General features: G+C 35.6%; 3 protein-coding genes across 5 annotated transcripts; 2 read left to right on the top strand and 1 right to left on the bottom strand.

Annotated features, from left to right (window-relative positions):
• The first annotated feature begins 2182 nt into the window (after positions 1-2182).
• On the top strand, positions 2183-7599 carry LOC18427797 (uncharacterized). Of its 2 annotated transcripts, none has more exons than XM_006836843.4 (4): positions 2183-2399; positions 6289-6642; positions 6735-6807; positions 6895-7599. In XM_006836843.4, the coding sequence occupies exons 2-4, from the start codon at positions 6310-6312 to the stop codon at positions 7389-7391; spliced, it is 903 nt and encodes a 300-aa protein (XP_006836906.1). In that variant the 5' UTR covers positions 2183-2399; positions 6289-6309; the 3' UTR covers positions 7392-7599. The 2 variants fall into 2 exon arrangements, with proteins under 2 accessions (XP_006836906.1, XP_088707343.1); XM_088851217.1 differs by lacking the exon at positions 2183-2399 and adding an exon at positions 2932-3083.
• Positions 7600-10740: 3141 nt separating this feature from the next.
• Positions 10741-13905, top strand: LOC18427796 (B2 protein). Of its 2 annotated transcripts, none has more exons than XM_006836842.4 (6): positions 10741-10881; positions 11265-11727; positions 12265-12365; positions 12483-12566; positions 12904-13014; positions 13627-13905. In XM_006836842.4, the coding sequence occupies exons 2-6, from the start codon at positions 11361-11363 to the stop codon at positions 13681-13683; spliced, it is 720 nt and encodes a 239-aa protein (XP_006836905.1). In that variant the 5' UTR covers positions 10741-10881; positions 11265-11360; the 3' UTR covers positions 13684-13905. The 2 variants fall into 2 exon arrangements, with proteins under 2 accessions (XP_006836905.1, XP_088707344.1); XM_088851218.1 differs by having other exon boundaries at positions 10741-11094.
• A 1511-nt stretch (positions 13906-15416) lies between these two features.
• LOC18427795 (transcription factor MTB1) lies at positions 15417-19363 on the bottom strand. The gene is made up of 2 exons (XM_006836841.4): positions 18051-19363; positions 15417-17646 (listed from the first exon to the last, which is right to left on the bottom strand). Exon 2 carries the CDS (start codon positions 17628-17630, stop codon positions 15933-15935), a length of 1698 nt encoding a protein of 565 aa, XP_006836904.1. The 5' UTR covers positions 17631-17646; positions 18051-19363; the 3' UTR covers positions 15417-15932.
• Between the last annotated feature and the right edge of the window lie 4468 nt (positions 19364-23831).

Genomic DNA, 23831 nt, shown 5'->3' with positions numbered 1-23831 from the left:
AATATATTCAAGTAAACCAATGTTCTTTCACTATATTTGTGTGGGCGGTTACGACAATTACCTCTTTTTTTCAGTAGTTTTGGGGCGGAGGATATGGTGGTTGACCTTGTCGTCAAAAAACAAAAAAAAGATGGGGGTAGTTGACCTACTTTCCTTCTTTTTTTTTTTGTCTAAAAAAAAATTGACCTACTTTTATAAATTTATATTTTACTGGATACCTCCTTAAAACAATATTTTCAAAATTATCAAAAAGGATTGTATATTATAAGAGCAATTACTTTTTTTATACAAGGTGGTCAAACATATTTTAACCATTGGATGTGAAATCTGAAAAATTGAATATTGTCACAATATTCAAGTAATTTTATTTTAGATATTTTGTCTAATCAATAATATATCCCCAACCACCAGATTTCTCATCTAACAATCAATAATGATTGTGATCTCTTTCTACCAAAAATAAATAGTCTTATTGTATAAATTTATTATCTAAATTGGCTTTGTTCAATGTTCTTGGTGAACAAGGACAATGTAATAATTTAACCAATCCGAAACATGCAAAGTACTTCCTATCTATTTGGCTTAGAAGGTATAAATTCAATATAGAAAAAAAGTTTACATTAGGAGTCAGACTTGTATTGTAAAACTAAGGTGAACCTCAAAAATTCTAAAAAAAAAAGTTGTTTTGACATTGAAAAGCCTTATAATTTATCATCTTGACCTTGAGATAATAGATATAAAAAAAAAATCATTTCTTAAAAATAATGCATCTTATAATACGTTACCTAGACTATTTGTTTTTAAAAATTTTGAGTGTCTATAAAACTATTCAATCTACACCATCTTTTAAGAGGTGGGTTTTATAAGGTTGCACCTTAAACTCAGCTTCAAACTTTGTTATGAGATGCAATGTTGGTGCCGAAAAATCTTAGGATGTTGCGAAAGTCAATTATATCTCTAATTATAAAAATTTTTACTCTAAAAATAGTTCAAATCAAGTACATATATAAACACAAAAATCTTGAAAATGGACAGCCAAGATAATGTGTTGTAAGAAGTACTATTTCTAAAACTTAAAATGTCTTTTTTCTCCCTATCTATGCATCTCGATGCCAAGATGATCAATAAGATGTTTTTTTTCAACATCAAAACAACCTTTCTCGAAAGATTTTAGATGTGCATCTTACATTACATTTTAATGTGTCAATTTTATGGATATTTTTTCTTTTTTTGAGCTCGTTAGAGGTAAAAATAGATTTTGAGGCCATCGTTAGGGTTTTTGGTACCGGATATGCGCCTTTTAGCCAAATTTAGAGATACACAATCACTTTGATTATTTAAAGTTAACACCTTATGCAAACCACATTCATTGAATATTAAAACACATCACATTTTTACATTATCTTATGAGACATATCAAATATGTACCATTTAACTGAAATAGGCGATATAAAGCATTACATCCTTAGTACGCGTGTGGTTTGTATGAGTCCGATACCCCTAAACAATCAAAGCAAGGCATATATTGAAACAATATCAAAAAAAGTTGTTTTAGTATCAAGAATTTTTATGATGGTCTAAAATTTTATTTTCATGTTTAATTATAAAATTAAAGATTCAAAACTGTGTAGGTTGAGCACCTCCATAAACACTAGAAACTCTTAAAAATTGACGGGGGTTGAGAATTTATCTGGTTCCTATCTGGAACTTGAATTTCACATCCTTTTCGGATCTAGGTATGGATCCAAGACTTGGATTTGGATCTAAAATTTAGATTTGAATTACTATTCACATCAAATCTGGGTACATGTGGATCCGATCTGGATCGGATATGATTCTTTTATAATATATATTATTATATATGTCATATGTTTATTAGTTTATTAATATACTGTATATAATATTTTACTTTTAAAAACTTAATCCCCATTCTAGATCAGATTGTCGAACTAATTGGATCCAAATTCTATATATAGTTTCAGATTCAGATGCAGATCCAAACATTATGGATCTTATCGGATTCGGATATGGATCTAGATCTTAATCCTATGAATATTTTTTAGATTCAGTTCTGGATTTGGGTGGAACAGAAACCGATCCAAAAAATTCTCAGCCCTATAAGCATTGTTTCTCAACACTTGAGATTTTTTTTTTTTTATGTCCATGCATAATGAGGTCATGGTGATCGAATTTATGAGAGTTTTTAAGCGCCTACAACCCGTTCTAGTGAATTTTTGAAATGCGCCTTAATTGATTGTTTAGACCTCACCCCTGTGAAACTTTTTCCCTTCGAATAAAAAACCGAAAATTCTGAGGAATCTCTCTCTCTCTCGACCAGCGTTGCATCTCCATGGAGCACGGACTTTCAGTCTTGCTTCTTCTCTGATCCCCAAGCTCAGGTACTCCTCTCTCTCTTTCACTTCCGTGCATGATACGAGCTTCTAGCCCTAACTCATACAATGCGCCATTTCATCGTCTTTTTACTCTATTTATTTGGCATAGAATCGTTGTTACAGATTTAATCGGTGGGAATTATCAGATCTAATTTCCTTTTTAAGGCTGAATATTCATAAAATTATTGGTCGTTTGGGATTTAATCTCCGTATTGTATGAGCTTCTTCTTTCTTTCTTTTTTGTTGGGTGAGTAAATTTTTTTGGGGTAAATTGTATTGTCTGAGCGTCATAATAATTTATCGCATGCTTTGAAATTTAGGGTTTTGAATGTGATTTTTGAAAGAAAGACTAATGGGAGGGAATATATATATTTTTTGTCTTGAGTTGTGGCATGTAAGGATATTTGGGGGCTAATTGGATCGTGCCTGGTTGATCTTTTATCATTTTACTATCAGTTGGAATTGTGGGAGAAGTGGTTAGGGTTGGGGTTGGGTTGATATTTGATAAGACAGCTGAAAACTTTAATAATCAGCAGGTGCCCATTATAGGTAGACTCGGGCAAATTCTGAGTTTTATGGCAGAGTAATGATGATTTTGCAAGAGTGGCATTCATGGAGCATCTAGTCAAGAATATGATCCTTAACTTGGAAGATCTTCATTGGCGAAGATTTTTCTATCCCTGTATAATGGTTGGTATTGGCATGTATATAGTTGATCACTCGATGTCTATTGCTTGGGAAATAGCTTATTTTTTCTAGCCCCCATCAAAGCTTTGTTGGCTGCAGCATTAATGATTGTTACAGCCTAGTTACCCATAGCCTGCTCACTTTGGCATTTCTCATTAGCTATGATGGAGAAAAGGATATGGTTTTGAAAGGCACTAGGATGTCGATCTTTGAACAAAATTCACATATGTGCTTCAATGTCTACCTGTATGCAACAATGGAACCATCTTACATAAATAGTTACAATAAGATTGGTTGGTGGTTACATTATTCCCAAAAAAAAGGATTGAATGGTTATTGCTTGCCGTAATGTCTAAAGACTCAGAATAGTCTAAAATTTTCAAAACAAAAAAAGGAAATAAGAGCCACTCAAGGAGTTGAAAATGTCGCTTATGGACAAGTTCCATATCAATGCTATGTTCCAAAAAATACTTTGCTTTCTAAGATTGCATGTTTATATATATTTTACAACCAATAGAAATGGTTTTGCACACATTCAACCAGAGATCGCTTTATAGAATCTAAGCAACTAGGTAACTGATTGACATCTTAGAGCTAATGTAACATTAATCAAATGGCACATTGTGAAGTTATGACTTAATGGCACATTGTGATATGACACCTTGCAACAATCTCTTGGCAGAAAGTTTTACCAAAGCACCCTCTATTTTTGTAGTCCACTTTTACCCTACCATTTAGTGAAACCAACCTCTTATACACTCATAATAACTCATGATCCAATTGAAAATAGCAGCAATCTGTGTTTATCTCTTTCAAACACTGAATGATCATTTGACTGATACAACTTACATTTGCCAGAAACAAAAGTGAGTTGTCCTTTTCTGTAAAAAGGAAAACTGAATGACTAAAGACATGACTAAGTTCACCTGGTTTTGATGTAATTGCACCATGCCTGGGTCTGGTGAGGTTTCTAGACCAGCAAGGGTTCATTGTTCATGCCCTTGGCCTGCTTATGATTTGGACCGCTATTTTTTTATGTTAACATTCTTTTTTGAGAATGTTCACTTGTATTACTTGTATTAATTATAAAAGGATTTACAAAAATTGGCTCCCCCACAAAAGGGGGGCCTCACAGATCTATCCTTGGGAGGGACGAAGATATGTCAACATTTTTATTTTTAGAAAACAGCTAGAAGGGGTACCTGAGATCAGGATATAACATATTTAGTCTCAATTGATTTGAAAATATCGAGACCCTTTTCAACCAATCTACTATGAGCAGAAGCATTTAAAATCTCAACTAAAGTAGCTGTTTTTGTTGTTGTTGCTATGTCTTTTTTTTTTTTTTTTTGTGGATTTCTGTTTGTTTTTTTTTTTGGTTGGGGGGGAGAGCGTCTTTGGGGGGTTGTCTTTGGTATTGGTATGACTGCTGAAACTTTAAATTCAGCAGGTGCCCATGCTATTTAGACTCAGGCAAAAATTCTGTATCTTATGGCAGAGTTTTAAATGATTATTTTGCAAGAGTAGCAACATTCATGGAACATCTAGTTAAGGATATGATCCTTAACCAGGAAGATCTTCATTGGCAAAGATTTTTGTATCCCTGTATAGTGGTTGGTATTGGCATGTATGTAGTTGCCCAGTCTATATCTATTGCTTGAAATAGATTGATTTTTTCTAGCCCCCATCAAAGCTTTGTTAGCTGCAACATTGATGATTGTTACAGCCTGTTTGCCTAGAGCCTATGCACTTTGGCATTTCTCATTAGGTAGTGATGGAGAAAATAATGTGTTTTTGAAAGGCTCACTAAAAAGTGGGTCTCTGAACAAAATTCAGATATTTGCTTCACTGTCTACATGTATGCCACGATGGTAGCCATCTAAGTAAATAGTTACAATAAGATTGGTTGGAAGTTACATCATCCAGAAAATCTTGGTTGACCTATCGCTTGCCCTAATTTCTAAACAGAATAATGCAAAATAGAAAAAAACATGTAGCGCCACTCGAGTAGTTGAAAATTTCGTTCATGAACAAGTTCCATATTATGTTCCAAACACACTTTGTTTTCTAAGAGTGCATGTTCATTCATATTTTAAAACCAATGGAAACATTCACCCTACCCAAAAAAAAAGTGGAAACAATTTGCACACATTCAATTATAGAATATAAACAACTAGGTAACTGATTGTCATCTTAGAGTTAATTTAACATTAATCAAGTTGTGGCTTAATTAACTTCCTGTGACATTATAGGCCCCATTACGAGATGAAGTTATGACTTAATGAACTTCACATGATATCACACCCTGCAACAATCTCTTGGCAGAAACTGTTACTAAAACCCCCATAGTTTTGTAGTCCACATTTATGCCACCATTTAGTAAAACCAACCAACCTCTTATACACTCATAGTAACTCATCATCCAGTTGAAATTAGTATGTAATTGGAGTAAAATGGGAGAAAATTGTGCTTATCTTTACAAACACTGAACGATCATTCAACTGATACAACCTAGATTTTCCAGAAACAAAAGTGTGTTGTGTTTATCTGTAAAAAGAAAAACTGAATGGCCTTCACGTGATATTACACCTTTCAACAATCTCTTGCCAGAAAGTGTTACTAAAGCCCGCATATTTTTGTAGTCCACAGTTATTCCACCACTTAGTCAAACCAACCAACTTCTTATACACTCATAATAACTCATCATCCAATTGAAATTAGTATGTAATTGGAGTACGATAGGAGCAAGTTGTGTATATTTTTACAAACATTGAATGATCATTTGACTGATACAACCTACATTTGCCAGACAAGTGAGTTGTGTGTATCTGTAAAAAGAAAGACTGAATGACCATAGACATGATGACTAAGTTAACCTGGTTTTGATGTAATTGTGACATGCCTGGGTCTGGTTAGGTTTCTAGACAAGCAAGGGGTCATGGCTCGCCCTTTGGCCTGCTTATGACTTGGATAACTATTTTTCTATGTTAGCAATTTTTTTTTTTTTAGAAAACAGATAGAAGGGGTACCTTAGATTAGGATATAACCATATTTATTCTCATTTGGTTGGGCCCAATTGTAAACCTTGTCAACTAAAGCTTTCATAATTTCTTTGTGTAATTTCTTGTTTTTCATTGTGCATTTGGTCTTACATATCTGATAAACAGGAGAAATAATATTTAGTTTTATTTTCGTATTATAATTGTAGAGTGGATTTTTGGGTGGAATTATGTCTTCCTCTACTCCTGGAACCCAAGACCGCAACAAGGCCACTTGGCCACCATGGCACGATGAATTTTTGGTACAACAACTTGTAGAACAACAGAATGCCGGCAGGAAATGTGACACTAGATGGAATAAAGAAGCATGGAAGATTATGATAGTGAAATTTAACAGACAATTTAAAACAACATTCACCATCGATCAATTAAAGAGTCGTAAGAAGCAATTATATAAACAATATAAGACGATCAAGAAGCTTCTTGGGCAAAGTGGCTTTCAGTGGGACGATCAAATGCATATGGTGACCGCTGCAGAGGATGTTTGGAATGGCTATCTCTTGGTAAATATTATATGTATAGTTTTTGTTTGACCTTCATTGCTTTTTATTGATGTTACGCTATTGAGAGCAACTAACGTTATTATGATGTATAGGCGCACCACGAAGAGAAACAGTATAGATACAAGTGCTTTCCACTTTATGAACAATTTGCAGTGATATTCGAAGGTATATTGCTATATATGTTTCTTTTCAATTTATTTTCATTTTATCTATTATTTGAATTGCTTATAAATTGACCCCAATTTTTAATAGATATGAGTGCAGAAGGCAAAGCTGAGCAGTCAACTACCCAACTAGATGAAAAAGAGCAGTCCAAAAGAGACTTAGAGGCTCCAGACGCCCAAACAGAATTGCATGTGTCACTTGCTTTAGATAATGATGGACCAGAAGTTAATGAAGTTGAAGGGGAAGCTTCTCAAAGTAACACGCAATGGCCTATTACTCCTGTAACCGCTCGTCATCCCAAAAAAAGGAGTCGAATGGGTGCTGGGCATCGAACTACTAATGCCTTAGCAAATATAGAAGTGCAAAACACAAATCATATTCAAGGTAAGATGATTGGATGTGGTAATGAAGGACTTTTTTCTTATAGAAGTTGCTTAAATGAGCTACAGGGATTACAAGGATTTTCTGAAACCGAAGTAGTGCAACTGGTGGAAATTTTGAAGGATGCATACAATAGAGATGCATTTATGACATTGAAAGGATCGGTTCGTGTGGCTTGGTTGCGCTCAAAGATCGGTGAATAGTAAATCTCAGCCCATGATTTTCTAGATCTCATGGATATGTTAACATACATGCTCAAACTTGGTCAAAATTTTGATTTCAATGTATTTGTTGCTGCCAAGTACCAGAACATGAATATAACATTGGACATGGTCAATCTTGTTTCTAGGTCGTTTATTATAGTGTTTGGTTGTCGTTAGACACGTAGTTGAATACAAGTACTTTAAGCTACTAGGGTTGGCATGATTGTGATTGGGTATAGCTTTATGTTATTGGCATGTGTGTGGTGCACGTTTATATTGATATCTTGTGCTTTTTATTCTTATGTTTTCATTTTTGACATTAGAATGATATGTTGTGACTGATATGATGAGATTATAGACATGTTAAAAGGTGGTTGTAGATTATTAGTGTAATACACATTTATATTTACTTTTATTTTAACATAGCTCAAATATTGAAAAGGGGCACACACATATGTACGGTACAAGTGGAAGGCTATAAAAGGGATAGGGGATGGCCCCAAAGGGCATGGATGGAAGTAGTCACATATATATGTACGGTACAAGTGGAAGGCTATAAAAGGGATAGGGAATGGCCCCAAAGGGCATGGATGGAAGTAGTAAGAAAGGATGTGGCGATTTATATGTGTTGGGTTTGGTGATAGCTAAATCACCATATCTATATTTGTTTCTAAATATTAGGGTATATAAAAAATGGATTTCTTGAGGAGTAAGAAAGTGATATCTTTATAAGAGAGTGAAGGATGGCATAATACCTATTCTTTCAGGGTCACCTTTTTGGAGGTTATGGGAATGGATATCCAATATGGAGATGAGTCTTCAAGATATAGAGACATGGCCTCCTAAAGAGAAGCAGTATTCTCATGAGTTTTGGGTTGGTTAACTTTTACTTATAAAGTGAGAAAGTATCTATGTTGCTCTCAAAGTTATCTTTCCAATAGCGGTATCGCTGTGGGAAAGAGGATGTTGATCGACAGTGTTCGGTCGGGAGAGCGGGTTTAGAAGGGAAGATCGGTGATAGTCTTTTATCGATGTTTAAAGATAGGTATTATCTCTTGTAACCGAAACCGTAATCTTCATTGTGATAGTAGATTTCTAGTTGTTGGGGATCGTGTGTTGTTCTAGTATGCTTTTTATGTGTGCTTTATTTCTCGCACTCGATTTATAGTTGTATTCATCTACTTCGCATTTAGTCAATCATGTACACGATCTTGGGTGGAATCCCGGTGTTTGGGATTTCCGGTTCTGCAAGCCAAGGGGTTCACGAGAATCCTACAATACGATTGAAGGTAATGGTCATTGATAGAACATGATTCATATAGCCGGCTAAATTGTTGGGATAAGGTTCAAATGATAATAATGATGGTGATAATGTATAAATGTACACTGACACTATCCAACAAGGTTTTAGACAGTCTTGGGACCCAGACCCAACTGTACCATGTCTAAGATCAAATGGACATAGATCGACCAATCAGGTTTAGACTTGGACCTGGTCGGGTCGACTTTGTTTGGTGGGTCAATCCAACACTATTGCCACCCCTAAAGCCCAATGCCTTTCTTAGGTATTGATAGGGTTGTTAACGAGTCCGGTTCAGGCATGACCAGCCTTACTTCAATTCGAGCTTGTTGACATCCCTATGTGTTGTATGCCCCTACAACATCAACTAGAAAAAAGCTTTATTTTGGAGTATTATTTGAACATGAAACAATGGATTGGATAACGTTCCAAAAAAGAAACTGGTTTTCGACGATATGCCTTTAAATTATCGTTATTAAAAAAATTCTTTTAAAAATGTGAATATTATGTTCATACCTATTTTTTATATTTTTTTGTTGTCAATTTGAAGTTATTGCAATAAGAAAAAAAAATATTTAAGCTTGGCCTCTAATAAACCTGTGTAGGCTTATTGGATTCCAAAAAGAGCTTCAGATTTTGAGAATCTAAAGTTCTAAAGAAAGCCTTAACCTCCAACACGTCTTACTGTCAAAAGTGTTTCACTAGTAGCATTAAACTTTGGATTTTGATACTTTCAAAATCTGAAGTAGAGGCAATATCATCATTTAAAAGATTTCGCAAAAAATTGAGTATGACTTTAATAACATGAAAGTTTAGAGATTTTTTAAATAACAAAACTGAGGATATGTGCATAAATTTCCCTTTTTAACAAATTGGAACTTGCCCTCAATGTCTGAGCCAGTCTTAGGTGAGCCCACTAGCTCGCAGAAAAAAATGAGCTCAACGGTTCAAATTGAATCTGAGCCGATATGACAATCACAAATGTCCGATAGTGTTTGAATTTTAAATTTTTTTTCTACAAATCTAAATCACTTGAAATTTTAAGCGTGCGTTCTTCTCATCAAGCCGTACCTAATAAAAATATATATAAAAAAAAATCGTGAAAACACATTGACCAAAATACCTCCGAAACATTTCGAGGGTATTTTGATCAATTTATTTCATGTAAAATATTTTTTTGATATGTTTGAAAAATTCACCTATTTTTTATATACACACGCTCCAAATTTCAAGTGATTTGGATTTGTAGAAAAAAAATTAAAGTTCAAATACTACCGGATATTCATGATCGTCAGATCGGCCCAGATTCAATCTGGACCGTTGGGCTCACCTTAGCATCTTTCTATATATATATATGTATATATTAATGATCCTATAAGACCCTCCCACACCCATGTGTGCAGGACTCCAAAGAATCACTATTAAATTTTGACGCAGATCTCTAAAAAGTTATCACACATTTTTAGAGATCTGTGCCAAATTTAATAGTGATCTTTTAGAGTTCTACACACATGGGTATGTGAGGGTCTCATAGTATCATTACTCGTATATATATCGTCCATTGAGATCCAAAAAATATTACTTGGATTCGGACCTGGCCCACTAGGTCCAATGTTTGGACACATATGGGGTCTACCCCTTAAATCTCAGTCTCGCACAACGGTTGTCCTGTCTCCCACAACAGGATTCTTTTTTGGCAAGTTCATTAAATGGGTATAACTGAAATTCAGTATAGTATCATGGAGAGAATATCCATAAAATTCAACCCTTGAAATTCGAAATTTGCAGTAGTTGCAATGCAGCTGGATAAATTTGGCGCACAACTCAATTCAAATGGGTAGAGAGAGAGAGAGAAAAAAACAGTATTGATTGAACCTTTTGATTCAAAATTTCAAATGAATATATCGATATTGAATGTAGAGAGAGAAAACTCTTTAATTCAAATCTTTCAAATAGTGAAGGATGAGGACAGAGGACATTATTGTTTGAATAAATTTAGAGGGAACAAATAGAGAAAGAGAGAGAGAGAGATTTCAAATAAATACAAGGAATGAATGCAGAGTAAAGGAATGCGAAGCAGCCAGTAAGAGAAGCGTTTGTAAATAGAGGGAATGCCTACATAGAGACACAAAAGTTAACTCGAAGCGAACAGCAGAGCCCACTGCATTCTCCCCTTCTGCTGCTCACCAGGTCTCTCTCTCTCATTCTCTGGTTTATAGGATAGTTTTATGAGTTTGAAATGGGTGTCTCTGGATTTTGAGGTTTTTGCAGTTATATGTAAAATCTAGTTCACGTAGTTCTGTTGATTCAAGCACTCTCTCTCTCTCTCTCTCTCTCTGATGTTTATAGGATAGTTTTATGAGCACGACATGGGTTTCTCTGGATTTTGAGGTTTTTGCAGCTGTACGTAAGATCTACACTGAGTTCTTTAGAATTCACGTAGTTCTGTTGATTCAAGCTCTCTCTCTCTTAGTCTTTTAGATTCTACACTGAATTCTTTAAACTTTGTGTAGTTCTCTTGATTTGTGCTCTCTATCTCTCTCTAAAACAACTAACCTTCCTTTCTTTCACAGAACTTGTTTTTATTACTCCCCCCACCCCTCCGCCCCCAGCACCACCAACCCAAGTGAAAAAAGGGAAGAGAAAAGAAGAAAATATAGAGGGTGAAAATGGGATCGAATTACACCTTATGGCCGCCAATGCAGTTGGCTGAGAAGGAAGAGCAGAACTGGAGCATCGCAATGACGAAGCTCGCTCTGACTGAGAAGTCGAGCACGGAACAGGGGCAAAACAGTAATTTATCCTACACCATGAATTCGCAGAAGAGTGAGAAAATGGAGGACTACATCTCTCTAAACACTTGCAACATTTGGAATTCGGGGCAAAATGGTAACATTGGGGGGTATTGTGAGAAGAGATACAACAATAAGACATTGCCTGCTTCAGAGATGCTGCCGAGGAGTGAGAGGTTGGGGGGCTACATTTTTGTGTGCAACAATGATACCATGCAAGAGGACCTCAGGCGCCACCTCTTTGGTCATCTCTCTCTCTCTCTCTCTCTCTCTCTCTCTCTCTCCATTAATGGCCAAGTCTATATCTCTCCTTTCTTGTTGTGCAGAACATATGGAGGATATCTCACTTTTCCTTGAGTTGGATCAACCATTTGCCCTTTTTGTTGGGTTCAAAACACACACACTCTCTCTCTCTCTCTCTTTAAGGGACTCTCTTTTAATGAGCAAAACACACTCTCTCCCTTTAAGAGAAACTCTCTCTTTTAGTGGGCAAAACACTCTCTCACAGGGTTAGCAACCTTATATGGTAGAAGTATTGTGCACCTAAAAAATCCACAGAAAAAAATTTTTTTATATTAAAAAACCCCATAATTGATCTTCTCAATCTTGAGACGTATGGATGAATTAAAAATAAAAAAAATATCAAATTTTAAATAGTGACCTTATAACACGTTATCTAAACCATCGATTTTCAAAAGTTTGAAGTATTACATAGATCCGCTCAATGTACGTCTCTCTCTCTCTTCGAGGTGTTAAAAAGGATGATTGGTTAATGGTGCAGGGTTGCCACAGAGATACAAGGACTCAGTGAGGGAAATAACTCCAGGATTACCACTCTTCCTCTACAACTACACCTCCCACCAACTCCATGGTGTCTTTCAGGTCCCCTCTTTTTCTCAACCACAAAGCTCTAGCCATTAAAAGAAGAATGTCAATGAATCCCTCTCCCCACCCCCTCTCTCTCTCTCTCAAAAACTATGTTGATGATAATTGACACAGGCTGATAGCTTTGGAGGGTCCAACATAGATCCCACAGCATGGGAGGACAAGAAATGCAAAGGAGAGTCCAGGTTTCCAGCACAGGTATTCATTATCATTGTTTCAAAAATCCAAATCGAGCCTTTAATTCCTGAGACTCCGATTTCTAGTAATTCTTGTGTGATTGCTGAGTCAGATCGACTACATACTACAAAGATTTAACAAAAAAAATACGAAACTGGTAGAATCAGAACATTTCTGAGGTTCCTCAACCGGGAATCCCCCACCTACCAATCCTGATCTGAATCCGGCAATCCAGATATAGGTCACCACTAAGTTACACCTATTGTTATTATGCTAAGTTTTAGCAAAACCAAATGGGGATTTCTCATTCTAAAATAGCTGAGAAATGAGTAAGACACTTGATGAAAATGCTGCGTAGGTGAGAATCAGGGTGAAGAGACGGTGCAGGCCTCTGACAGAAGATGCCTTCAGGCCCGTCCTGCACCATTACGATGGCCCAAAGTTCAGGTTGCAGCTCTCCATCAAAGAGGTTTATCTCTCCCTCCCTCTCTCTCTCTCCCTCCCTCTCTCTCTCTCCCCACATCGAAGAAATCCTATGTCTCTCCCCATCAGTGAATGCAATATAATCAGAAATGGCCTCCCCCCCCCCCCCTCTCTCTCTCTCTCTCTCTCTCTCTCTCTCTCTCCCTGCCCACATCGAAGAAATCCCATGTCTCTTCCCATCAGTGAATGCAATATAATCAGAAATGGCCGGTTAGATCAGAACCAGCAAGTCTAGGTATTTTAAAAAATTTATATAAAATTTCAAAAAATAAGAGATTTGTTTGTACTGTGTTTTGTAATGATTTTCAATCATTTTGTAAAGATTGAAAAGTGTATTGGCTATTAATACTTATTTTTACATTTTTCCATTTTAGTTAGATTGTTTTTGTAATTTTTTGTTTTTAAATTTAGATTTTTTTTGTATTTTTTGTTTTAAATTTTTCTTAGATTTTTTGTATTTTTTATTTTTAAATATATATATATATATTTTTTTTTGGTTTTTGTAACACGTTTTTTTACCATCCGAATCTCTCTCCCCCACCCAAAACCCCAAAAAAATCCACGGCAATTACGCAAATATTGTATTTTCTTTTTTCAGGCGTTGGCACTGCTGGACTTGTTCACCGAGGATGCAATAACCCTCTATGATCAATGAAAGAGAAGATCCTCATAAAAGATGGAGACTGTGATCTGTTTAGATAAAGGAGAGGGAGAACATTCTGCCCAACTATAGAATGAAGCAATGGCCGTGAAAATGTGGAACGTTGGACTGTTTTCAACTTCTGATCAGTATTTATGTACTTCGATAAGAATCAAATTTCCAGCCTCCTTTTATTGAATCGACAAGAAATGGAAACTCTGAAGATAGTTTCTCTTATAGTCTTATTATCCTTGTCTTCCTTTTTTGTTTTTCTTCCTTTTTTTGTTTTTCTTGTGACTACACATGCAAGCGTACTCTGGGATGCAAATCGGATCAGGCTGGGTCCAAGTGTGGACCAAGCAGGTCTGGTCTGCGTCCACTGAACCAAGACTTGACAAGGTCCATGGGTACGTGCACTAAGGTTGCATATCATGTTGGGACAACCCAGTTAGCGTGGACCCGGTGGATCTGGTTGGGTCCAACTGACAAGGACCTGACCAGGTAAGCTTGGGGCGAAGAGAGAGGCAGGGTGGGGAAGTACATCATAACAAGTTCATGTTGTGTTCAAAAACGGGTACTACTACAATCAAGGAAGAAACAAATTAATATAAAACCTAGGCTTTTCAGTGAAAAACAAGAGTTGCACGTCAAAATCCTGGTGAGAAATGTATGTAGGGCATCAGAAAGCCCTTAGTGATGAAAAAACAAAAAAGGATTTCAAGCCCTAAAAAAAAAAAAAATGGTTTCAAGTCTTTGAAATAGTGCATCTTCTAACCCATACATTATCTAGATGTCCATTGCAAGAATTTATAGATAAGTTAGATCTGCAAAATATTTGGAGTTCAAATATCAGAATCAGGGGCAGAAATGGATTTTTATTTTATCATAGTGTCATTGTTTCACTGATTTGAGGTGTAACTTTGACCTTTATGTAAAGCCTAGGCCTAATACAATACAAATTCTTTAGTCTAAATTGGTTAGCGCTAAATAGTCAAATTAATATACCCAAAGTGCAAAGACCATCAAGGCTACAATATGACTATACCAATCTCTTAAGGAACCACAGCTACTAAACCACAAAATACATGTGCTCTGTCTTTGCTTTTTATCTCTTCGTAGGGGTGCTCTCTCTTATACTATACTATGTACACCCAGTCAACTTTACAATTGGTAAAATAGTGCAAATCAGAGCAAATGAATGATAGAGACATCATATAACAACTTATCATGAAAGGGAGTAAACTCTAAACATTCTCTCTCTCTCTCTCTCTCTTTCTCTCCATTTTCAAGGATCCCTCTACACTGTCTCCTAACCATCTCAATTACCACGAAAAGAATCTAACTCAAAAATCTTAATGTAGATAAAATATTATACCCTCAATGTTAGTTGCACCTTATAGTGAAAATACCCAACCCAGATGTTTTTTTCTGATAAAGAATCCAACCCAGATGTTTTTTTTTGATAAAGAATCCAACCCAGATGTTTCCTTCTTCCTTACCCTCATGCCTTTGTTTTTCCCTCGTGCATTTGTTTTTCCCTCGTGCATTCTTTCTTTCTTTACCCAAGTAAAACTAGTCCTAATGATCCAGTTTTAATCAAAACACAACTTGGAAGAATATGATCAAGCTGGGGCGCAGAAGAAAATGATATAATACATAGCATGAGAAGGGGCGGACAAATAACAGATTTAAAAAGACAAGCCAGTCTGCTGCCCCATCCACAAACCACAATATGAAACCATCACTCATCCATCCAAAAGCCACGTTTAATACATATGATCAGCATTTACAACCATAATAAATAAAAGAAAGAAAAAAATCCATTAGACATGTCCATTACATTTCTTATAACAGGGAGACTGTTTTTGACGGTGCCCATGGGCCCATCAAAAAAACTGCAAGAACAGTAGTTCTCCTCATGTATAAAAAAGAAAAATGAGGTTTTGAATGAGCTTGTGATCGTGGATTAGAACTATCCATATTTTAACCTACACTTAAAACGCTACAAAGAAGCTCATTTCACTAAAACAAAATGAGGACAAGATTGTACTTAATACTCTAAAAAAAAAAAACATTGTGCACCTTCTTTCACCGTTCACTAATTGTGCGCCTCTGTCCCTATATGGTGCAAAGGGCATGGATATACACTATAATCCAAAAATTACCATAACTAAATGCACCTTGATACAAAGATCAAAAGAGTCTTAAGTATTCATACCAGGCAGTTAATGGCTTTAGTGTTAGCTCGTAGCCCATGACGTGGGTCATCTAGAGAGTGCAGCATTCAACTTCCCTTTTAACAACTGCTCTGTTCCTACATGGGGCTTGATCACAAAAGTATGGAGAACTGAGTCTTCTCTTGTGCAAACCCTAGATTCTTGCACTGTAACCTGCATTTCTCGAAGTGTCTCGACAACTTTAGCAATTGGGTGCTCATCCAATGGGCAGCTCAAACAAATGATCAACTCCTCGTTCACTGTTTGAATATCAATCTCAGGAACCAAACCTAGCTTCTGATCATCAGCTGCTTTGGCTTCTGAAGAGCTGGCTTGCTTCTCTTTCTCAGCCTCCATGTCTCTGAGCTTCTTCTGTAGGTCTGTTATGTAACTAATGGCATCTCCAAGCAAAGAGGCCTTATCCATCTTAGAGATATTTGGAACCACAGCTCTCAAAGCATAGAACCGCTGGTTAAGCTTCTCTCTCCTCTGGCGCTCTGCTTCAACGTGATTCAGAGGCTCCTCTCTTCCATTTGCTGGCTTTCTTCCTCTCTTTCTTGGTCTCCTCTCATCAGCCTGAGGTGCTCTCTCTTCTTTATCAGAGAGCTCTGATTCCAGGGCCCCCATATGATGGTTCACAGGCATCAATACAGGACTTCGCGAAGCTCCTGTAAAGTCAATCTGCCTTTGTTGAGGAAACAACTTTGTTCTATTGTTATCTCCCACACTGTTTCCACCATTAGAATACTTGCCATAAACATTTTCACTGTTAGTGATCAGAATACCACCCCCATGTTTCTGAAAAGCTTGGGGCTTATAGATCTCTCCTGAGTCAACATTATGAACTTGGTTCCAACTCATCTCTTTCTTACCTCCCATCATTGGAAGAGAGACTCTCTCTTGTGGGGGACCCAAAACATTGGGATATTCCTTTTCTTCCACCTTAGCCGCTAACAGTTCATTACCAGTGTGTTGCAATTTGTCTCTTCCTAACCTTAAGTCATGCCCAAAAATTTTTGGGTATGAAGCTGAGGCTTGGGGATTAGAAGAATAGACACCCGTCAATATAGACCTGATTTCATGTAATATACTTTGGTATTCAGGAATTGAGTTCACTGAACCAAGCTCTAAAACCCCAGTTTCAATAGGAAAGCAAACAAGGGTTTTGAAACCTGCACATTTAGCAAGATATGACCTCGAAGAGTAATGAGCAAAACAACTCTCTGGGTCACTAATCCAGATGGGTTTTCCAGCTGTTAAGGCTTTACCAGGCAGCCCAACCCCACGAGGAAACGAGTAATACATGGAAGTAAGGTAAAACATCTCTGTATCAGAAATTTTGTCCAAACCCACTGCATAGTTGTCCTCTTCTGAACCCCCGAAAAAAGTGTGAAGCCTTTGTAACACCCTCTTTCGCATTTTCTGATCGGGTCGGTTGATTGGTCCTTCTTCTCCTTCTCCTTCCTTTGGTTCTCGGCAATAGCCATCGCCCCACCCCAGAACAAGATCATTGGTTTTTGATCGAGAGAATTGCCAAAAGATGGCATAGGTCCAGTTAATTGAAGGGGTCGATTTCTCCACTAAATCGCACAGCTTTTGCTGCAAACTGCCATCACTAATGGAGGTTAGAACTCCCTCAGATAAGACATTGTTGCTAGTTGTCAGGTACTCGAATGCTTGGGGCCCCAGAACAGCTTCCACCATGGCCCTATCCTCATCTTTCCAAAACTTACCATAGTTCTCCATTTCAAGAAATTTCACACTGAAAATATCACCAAAAAAAATCAATATCCTTTTTGCCTTTTTCAAATTCCAATATCTTATATATGTGTACATAATCGGGAAATGGGATGCTATATCACCGCAACAGTGAAGAAATGACATCTTTTTTAATGGTTAAAAAAAAGGGCTACAACAGAAAGATTTCAGTGTTCTGACTTTTTGAAAGTATGTGCATAAAAAGCAAAAGACATTGCTGGCTCATACTACACTGTTATCGGTTATGAATTGTATTTCAATTTGAGATGTCTTTAGAAGAAAATGTACAGAGTTAAATATATAACCTCTATTAATAAACAAAAGGTTATAACACAATTCAGATACTAATAAAAGGACATGAAAACATCATGAACAAAATATACGGCATCTAAAAGGAAAGGTACTAACCTTCAAAGATTATTCTTCCAAATGTTGGCAATTCATCACTTCCAAAAAGATGTGACTTGGCCAACAACTTGTTAAAGGAACAGCATGGGCCATAATAGCAAAAAATGCTTTGCTTGTGGGTACAATCTCTTCAACCAGATTACATATATCTGAGCTAAATATGTGCTTTCTTGGCAATGAGCAGGCATGAAACCCAGAAAAACAAACACGCACCTTTGACTTCTGCTCAGTTTGAGAAAAATTTCAGAATATTTCTTAAAACCCAGGCATAAAAAATACCTCTTTCAGCTGATTTCTCAACACCCAAGTATCAAAAGTTCCTCTTTTTCTATGATTTTTCTAGGATGCAATTGGTTATCCAGACCCTGAATCTGCAAAGATAATTGATTTGCCTGCTCACTCCCTTGATTTTTTCTAACTAACTAGCACTATAGCATTCTTCAAGTGCTAAAACAATAAATTTTGGTTCTTTTGCAAGGGTCATTGGACTAAAATCACATCCTCACAATCGCCTCGGCTGTAATTTCTCTTTCTCTTCCTTTCTAATCAATTATAGAAATCCTCATACTAATACCACTTGGAAGACACCACTAACTATTGAATGCAACAGATTCAATAAACATACAAGCCCTTGATTTTCCTTTAGAAATTGCAGATCTTTAAAACAGACCTTCAAATCCTAGCCCCATGAAACCAGCTCCGGAAAGGCCTGAAACTCCCCATTTCCCAATTGAACAAGACCCAGAATCTCCACGCTCATTCAAACCAAAAAACCCAACCTTTTCGACAACAAACAAAGCAAAACGCCCAAACCCACCAAATCCCTCAACACTACTCCTTGTTCTCAGATCCCTTAAACAAAACATCAACACCAGCTATGAGACAAGGCCTCCATGAAACCAACCGACCTTCCCTTTACAGATCCCTAACCCTAACTTTCAAACCCAATGACTCAGTTCCCCAATAGTGACCCCCACCTCTCTCCAGATCCCTAACCACCAAATTGAGCTTCTCCTTTGACATCTAACCCTCTGATACCTCTCTCTCTCTCTCTCAGATCCTAACCTCAGAAATCAAGTTTCTCACAGAGCTTCAACCTCTATTCCTCAAACCTAGAATTTCAACAGAGCTTCAGCCCTCTCATCCCCATATCTTTAACCTAAGAAGATAGCATAACCAAGCTATAACTTTATCCTAGAAACAAAAGCAACCTTCTTTAGTGGAAGTTCGAGAGAGAATTTTAGGGTTTCCTTAAAACCTGCAACTCCCAAAAAGAACCTTTGGAAAGGAGAAAAAGCCAGTTGTTGAACCACAAAAAACTGATGGCAATGAACCATGGCTTCTTTATACGAGGGGTGGGTTGGGATTAAACAACCGCGGTTAATTAGTTACCTGGGTTGGGTTAAGAGGTGCCGGTGTTTTAATGATTTCGCACGTGGCGCTATGGAGAAAAGTTTCCGCGAGATTTCGCTGGGCACGCGGGTAATCTTCACCGTACATCAAAATATGGGTAATTTACATGTTAATAAATAAATAAATAATAAAATGAAATTTATCTACAAAATGCATTATTAATAAGAAAATTATAAATGTCCCCAACTTAGGACTTTTTAGACGATCTTTCTCAATTAAATTTGTTCACAACTTTTACCTCAAAACATAATTTTCTAGCGTCACACCGAATAAAGGGAGGTTGTCAAAAAAAAATTGATTAGGAGGAGGTTGTCTACAACCTTTACCCCAAAACACAATTTTCTAACGTCACACTGAATACGGAGAGGTTGCTAAAAAAAAATTTGATTGGGAGGAGGTTGTCTAAAAAATACTAAATCGAGAGTTATCTGCAATTTTTCCTCCTTAATAAAAGGCACATGTTTGTAAAATATAAATTATTCATGATATTTTTTAATTCTATGAAATACGACAGATAGGTTTTGCCAGTGTACACTTGCATATGTTGTTTTTCTAAGGGTGTGGCATAAGGTTGCAATCTTAAAAAATCCCCAATTAAGGTGCACTTCTAAAATTTATCATAAATGTACTTTGGATATAGAAAATTCATAAGATGGCTTGAGAATTTATTTTGATATCTAATTATAAACTTTTGAACTCTAAAAATGGTTAAACTTATATCTAATTATAAGCACATAAAAATCTTGAAAATGGATGGTATAGATAATGTGTTACAAGATACACTATTTCACGGACTCGAAATCTTTTTTTTTTTTCATTCATCTCGATGTCAAAGTGATCAATTAGAAGGTTTTTTAACATCCATACAACCTCTTATAATCGGTTTTTTAGGTGCACCTTTATTTCTACATTTTAAGGTTGCAACCTTATATAAACTTTTTTCTTTGTTAATATACTCAACATTAAATTTTAAAAAATATATATATTGCCATCTAAATTTTTTATAATTCATAATTAAGAGCAATGTCATAAGATCGAAAATTGTAATTCAAGTTTGTTTTTTGTGTTAATCACGAATTGAATTTTACATTGACACGTGCATCAAGAGTACGAAAAGTTCATGAATATAATTAATTTAGAGAAAATTACATACATTTCCGTTATATTTTGTGTTATTAAGAATGTACCAAATAGTTTTCGTTATTACATTTATGTTCGTTTTTTACTTTTTATAATGCACTTTTTAAAAAAATACGAGTTTACTTTTTTTCGGATGTTGAATAACCGAATTGAAGGGTTTTTCGGATGTTCATCATCCGAAAATAGGCCGAAAGTTTAACATTCCCATTTTCGGGTATTGAACATCTGAATTGAAAGGTTTTTCGGATGTCCAACGTTTGAAATCATTTTCACAAGGAATACAATGTATCGATATAACCTTTCAATTCGGATGTTCAACACCCGAAAATGGGATTTTGAACGTTAAACTTTCGGCCTATTTTTGGATGTTGAATATCCAAAAAACCCTCGAATTCGGTTATTCAACATCCGAAAAAGGGTAAAATCGTATTTTTTTAAAAAAATTTACTTTATAAAAGGTAAAAAACTGACATACATGTAATCACGGAAACTGTTTAGTAGATCCATAATAATACAAAATATAACGGATATTTATGTAATTTTCTCATTGATTTAAGGACCCGGTTTATATGCGGCCAAACTCGCACATATAGAAATGTGGGCCTCTTAATAAATCTATATTTGAGACGAATTTTAGGACTAAATTTTTAAAGACACTAATCTCTTACGTGGAGATCACGAATACGAAAAAATAAATAAATTTTAAAAACTAAAAAAAACAATTTAATAAAAAAACATTTAGACCATTAACATTCTTACATCCGTTTTAAAGATGGATGCTTTACACTTTTTGGACCGCATATATAGAAATGCAGCCCATATGAAACAATCTTCCTTAATTTAATAATAGAAAAAGAGAAGGTAGAGGCCCACCTAATTGTACTTGACACGTGCCCAAAGCTAGTCTGTCAAATAAGCAAATATTTTTCTTAAAGTTAAATAAAATAAAATTAAAGCAATTATTTTATTGCGGTCAAATCGAACAAATAAATAAAGGGCTCGGTTTGTATAGAGCCTAGGCTCTAACAATCGAATTAAAACCTAATTTCAAAAAGTGTTGAGAAATGTAGTTTTAATATTGAAAATTTGTTCGGTAGTTTTAAAATATATTTCCATTTTTATTTGTAAAGATTAAAGCTTAAAAAATAGTTCTATATTTTCATCGTTAATTTATCTATAAACAAATTAAAATATGGGCGGTGGGTGACTGCTTGCACGTGACACGCCACTTATGAATGAATATTGAAGTGAGAAATAAATGTTAATGTTAAATGAGGACGTCTATGATGCTCCCACAGGATCACACTGTACTCGTACTCACGCATTCAGAAAACAACTTGAGAGGGTATTTTTTTCAATTCAAAATTTTAAGAACCACTTAAGAATCACCAAGCAATTATTTTCAAAAGAAAAAAAAAAATTGAATCTTAAATTTTCTAACACATAAATATCAGAGTCAGAATATTAGATAGTCTTGTAAATCTCTAGATATTACTTCTCTTCAAGTCAATAAAGAATTCACTTTGGAATTCTTTTAATTGAGATGAGTATTGGGTTTGAAGAGTTCACGTCCCCAGTTTTAAGGATCTAAAAAAATATCCTAAATCTGGTTTTATTGGGGAAGTAAATACACAAAATGCTCCGACAGAAACATGAAATAATTTGACATTTGATATGCTTTGTGCGGTAAGAGTTTGAGTAAGGCCTAAAAATAATAAAAACTTGTTTGACTGTGTGGGATGCTAATTAAACAGGGCGATGTCTTGGAGAGAGCATAAGTTATAGAGAGACATGTGAGGTGAGACAGTGAAAGTGATAATGGTACGAGAAAATAAATGGTAATCTATGGCCCATGACATAACAGCAGAGGGAAAGTAGTTTGGCAGTGAAAGTGATAATGGTACTAGAATTATTATTTTTAATTTTTTAAATTTATTTATTTTTTTGTATTCATGATCTCCATGTTAGGGATTACATGTCATTTAAGTCTTAAAATCCATCTCAAAAATAAATTTATTAAGAAGCCCATATTTTTACATGTGCAGGCTAGGCCGCATGAAAACCGTATCCTAAGGTAAATGGTCTCTGTAAATATTTTTTCATTTTAAAACCCAATAATGTGGATCGAAAATCGCAAACCCAGATTGAAACCACCAAGTGGGTGATCCGGATCTCCCCACGATCACCCAATACTAGTATTTTAATGATCATTTTGACGAATTCGTACCGATTCAGCCGATCCACGTATTCCAGATAGATACAGGGGTGGACAATCTATAACCCGAGTTTTGAACCGCTCCAAAGAATCATAAAAGCCAGATCATGTTTGAGGACAACAACAACAACAAAAGTGCAAGTTTGATTACTTTACTGATTATTTTTCACATTAAATACCATTTTTTTTCGACTACCATTCTCCGAGTGCATGTTTCTCTCTCTAACAACAACTCCTTTTGTTCTTTCTCTCTCCAAAAACGTGCTTCTCTCTCTTAAGGCCAAAGAAAGGGGGAACGTGTTTCTCTCTCTAGCAACAACTTATATTTTTTTCCTTTTATTTTTTTATCTTTTTGGTTAAATCAGTGGGGTATTAGAGGCCCTACCTTATTTCTCACGGTACACATAAGCATGTCGCAACTCCTATTTCTTCTCTCTCTCTCTAAAAACACACTTGTTTATTTCTCTTGAAACGGAAGAACGTGCTTCTCTCTCTAGCAACAACTACTCTTTTCTTCTCTTTTTGGGTAAATAGCAGGGGATTAGAGGCCCTACCATGGTATATACGGAAGTACGTTACAACGGAAAAATTGAACCGGAATGATTAATTGGACATGGGGTTGGAAACGGTTCAATTGGTCTAATTGATATTAAAAAATACCAATTAGGTCTTAATGGTATTAAAAAATAAAAAAATGAAGTTGGAATAAGTCTCGGGCAATCAAATCGATATTAAAAAATAAAGAAATATATTTAAAACACGATCAAACAGAACACATCCAAATGAAATTGAAAATTAATGAAAATATCAAAATTTAAATAATCGATTTGTGCCCAAGGTATTTTTTATTTATAAAAAGAAAAGATGAAAAAAATATAAAAATAAGTTTTAATGGCCAAAACGATGTCCAATCTTTGTCAAAATAATGAAAAACATTAAAAAAATACATATAAAAAATCCATTATTTATTGAGAATTTATATAACTTATTTTTTTACTTATTTTTTAAAAATA

Source organism: Amborella trichopoda, chromosome 11 (assembly GCF_054954075.1).
Source record: "Amborella trichopoda isolate Santa Cruz 75 chromosome 11, AtrichopodaSantaCruz75HAP2 v2.0, whole genome shotgun sequence".
Taxonomy (NCBI): Eukaryota; Viridiplantae; Streptophyta; class Magnoliopsida; order Amborellales; family Amborellaceae; genus Amborella; species Amborella trichopoda.
This window is presented reverse-complemented; position numbering and strand designations above follow the sequence as displayed.

Bases quoted from the DNA above. Each gene is read 5' to 3' on its own strand.
- LOC18427795 (XM_006836841.4), bottom strand. From the start codon at position 17,630: ATGGAGAACTATGGTAAGTTTTGGAAAGATGAGGATAGGGCCATGGTG.
- LOC18427796 (XM_006836842.4), top strand. From the start codon at position 11,361: ATGGGATCGAATTACACCTTATGGCCGCCAATGCAGTTGGCTGAGAAG. The intron at 11,728-12,264 runs GTCATCTCTCTC...TTAATGGTGCAG, and splicing joins CCTCAGGCGCCACCTCTTTG to GGTTGCCACAGAGATACAAG. The intron at 12,366-12,482 runs GTCCCCTCTTTT...TAATTGACACAG, and splicing joins AACTCCATGGTGTCTTTCAG to GCTGATAGCTTTGGAGGGTC.
- LOC18427797 (XM_088851217.1), top strand. From the start codon at position 3,006: ATGGAGCATCTAGTCAAGAATATGATCCTTAACTTGGAAGATCTTCAT. The intron at 3,084-6,288 runs GTTGGTATTGGC...TTATAATTGTAG, and splicing joins TTTTCTATCCCTGTATAATG to AGTGGATTTTTGGGTGGAAT. The intron at 6,643-6,734 runs GTAAATATTATA...TATGATGTATAG, and splicing joins TTTGGAATGGCTATCTCTTG to GCGCACCACGAAGAGAAACA.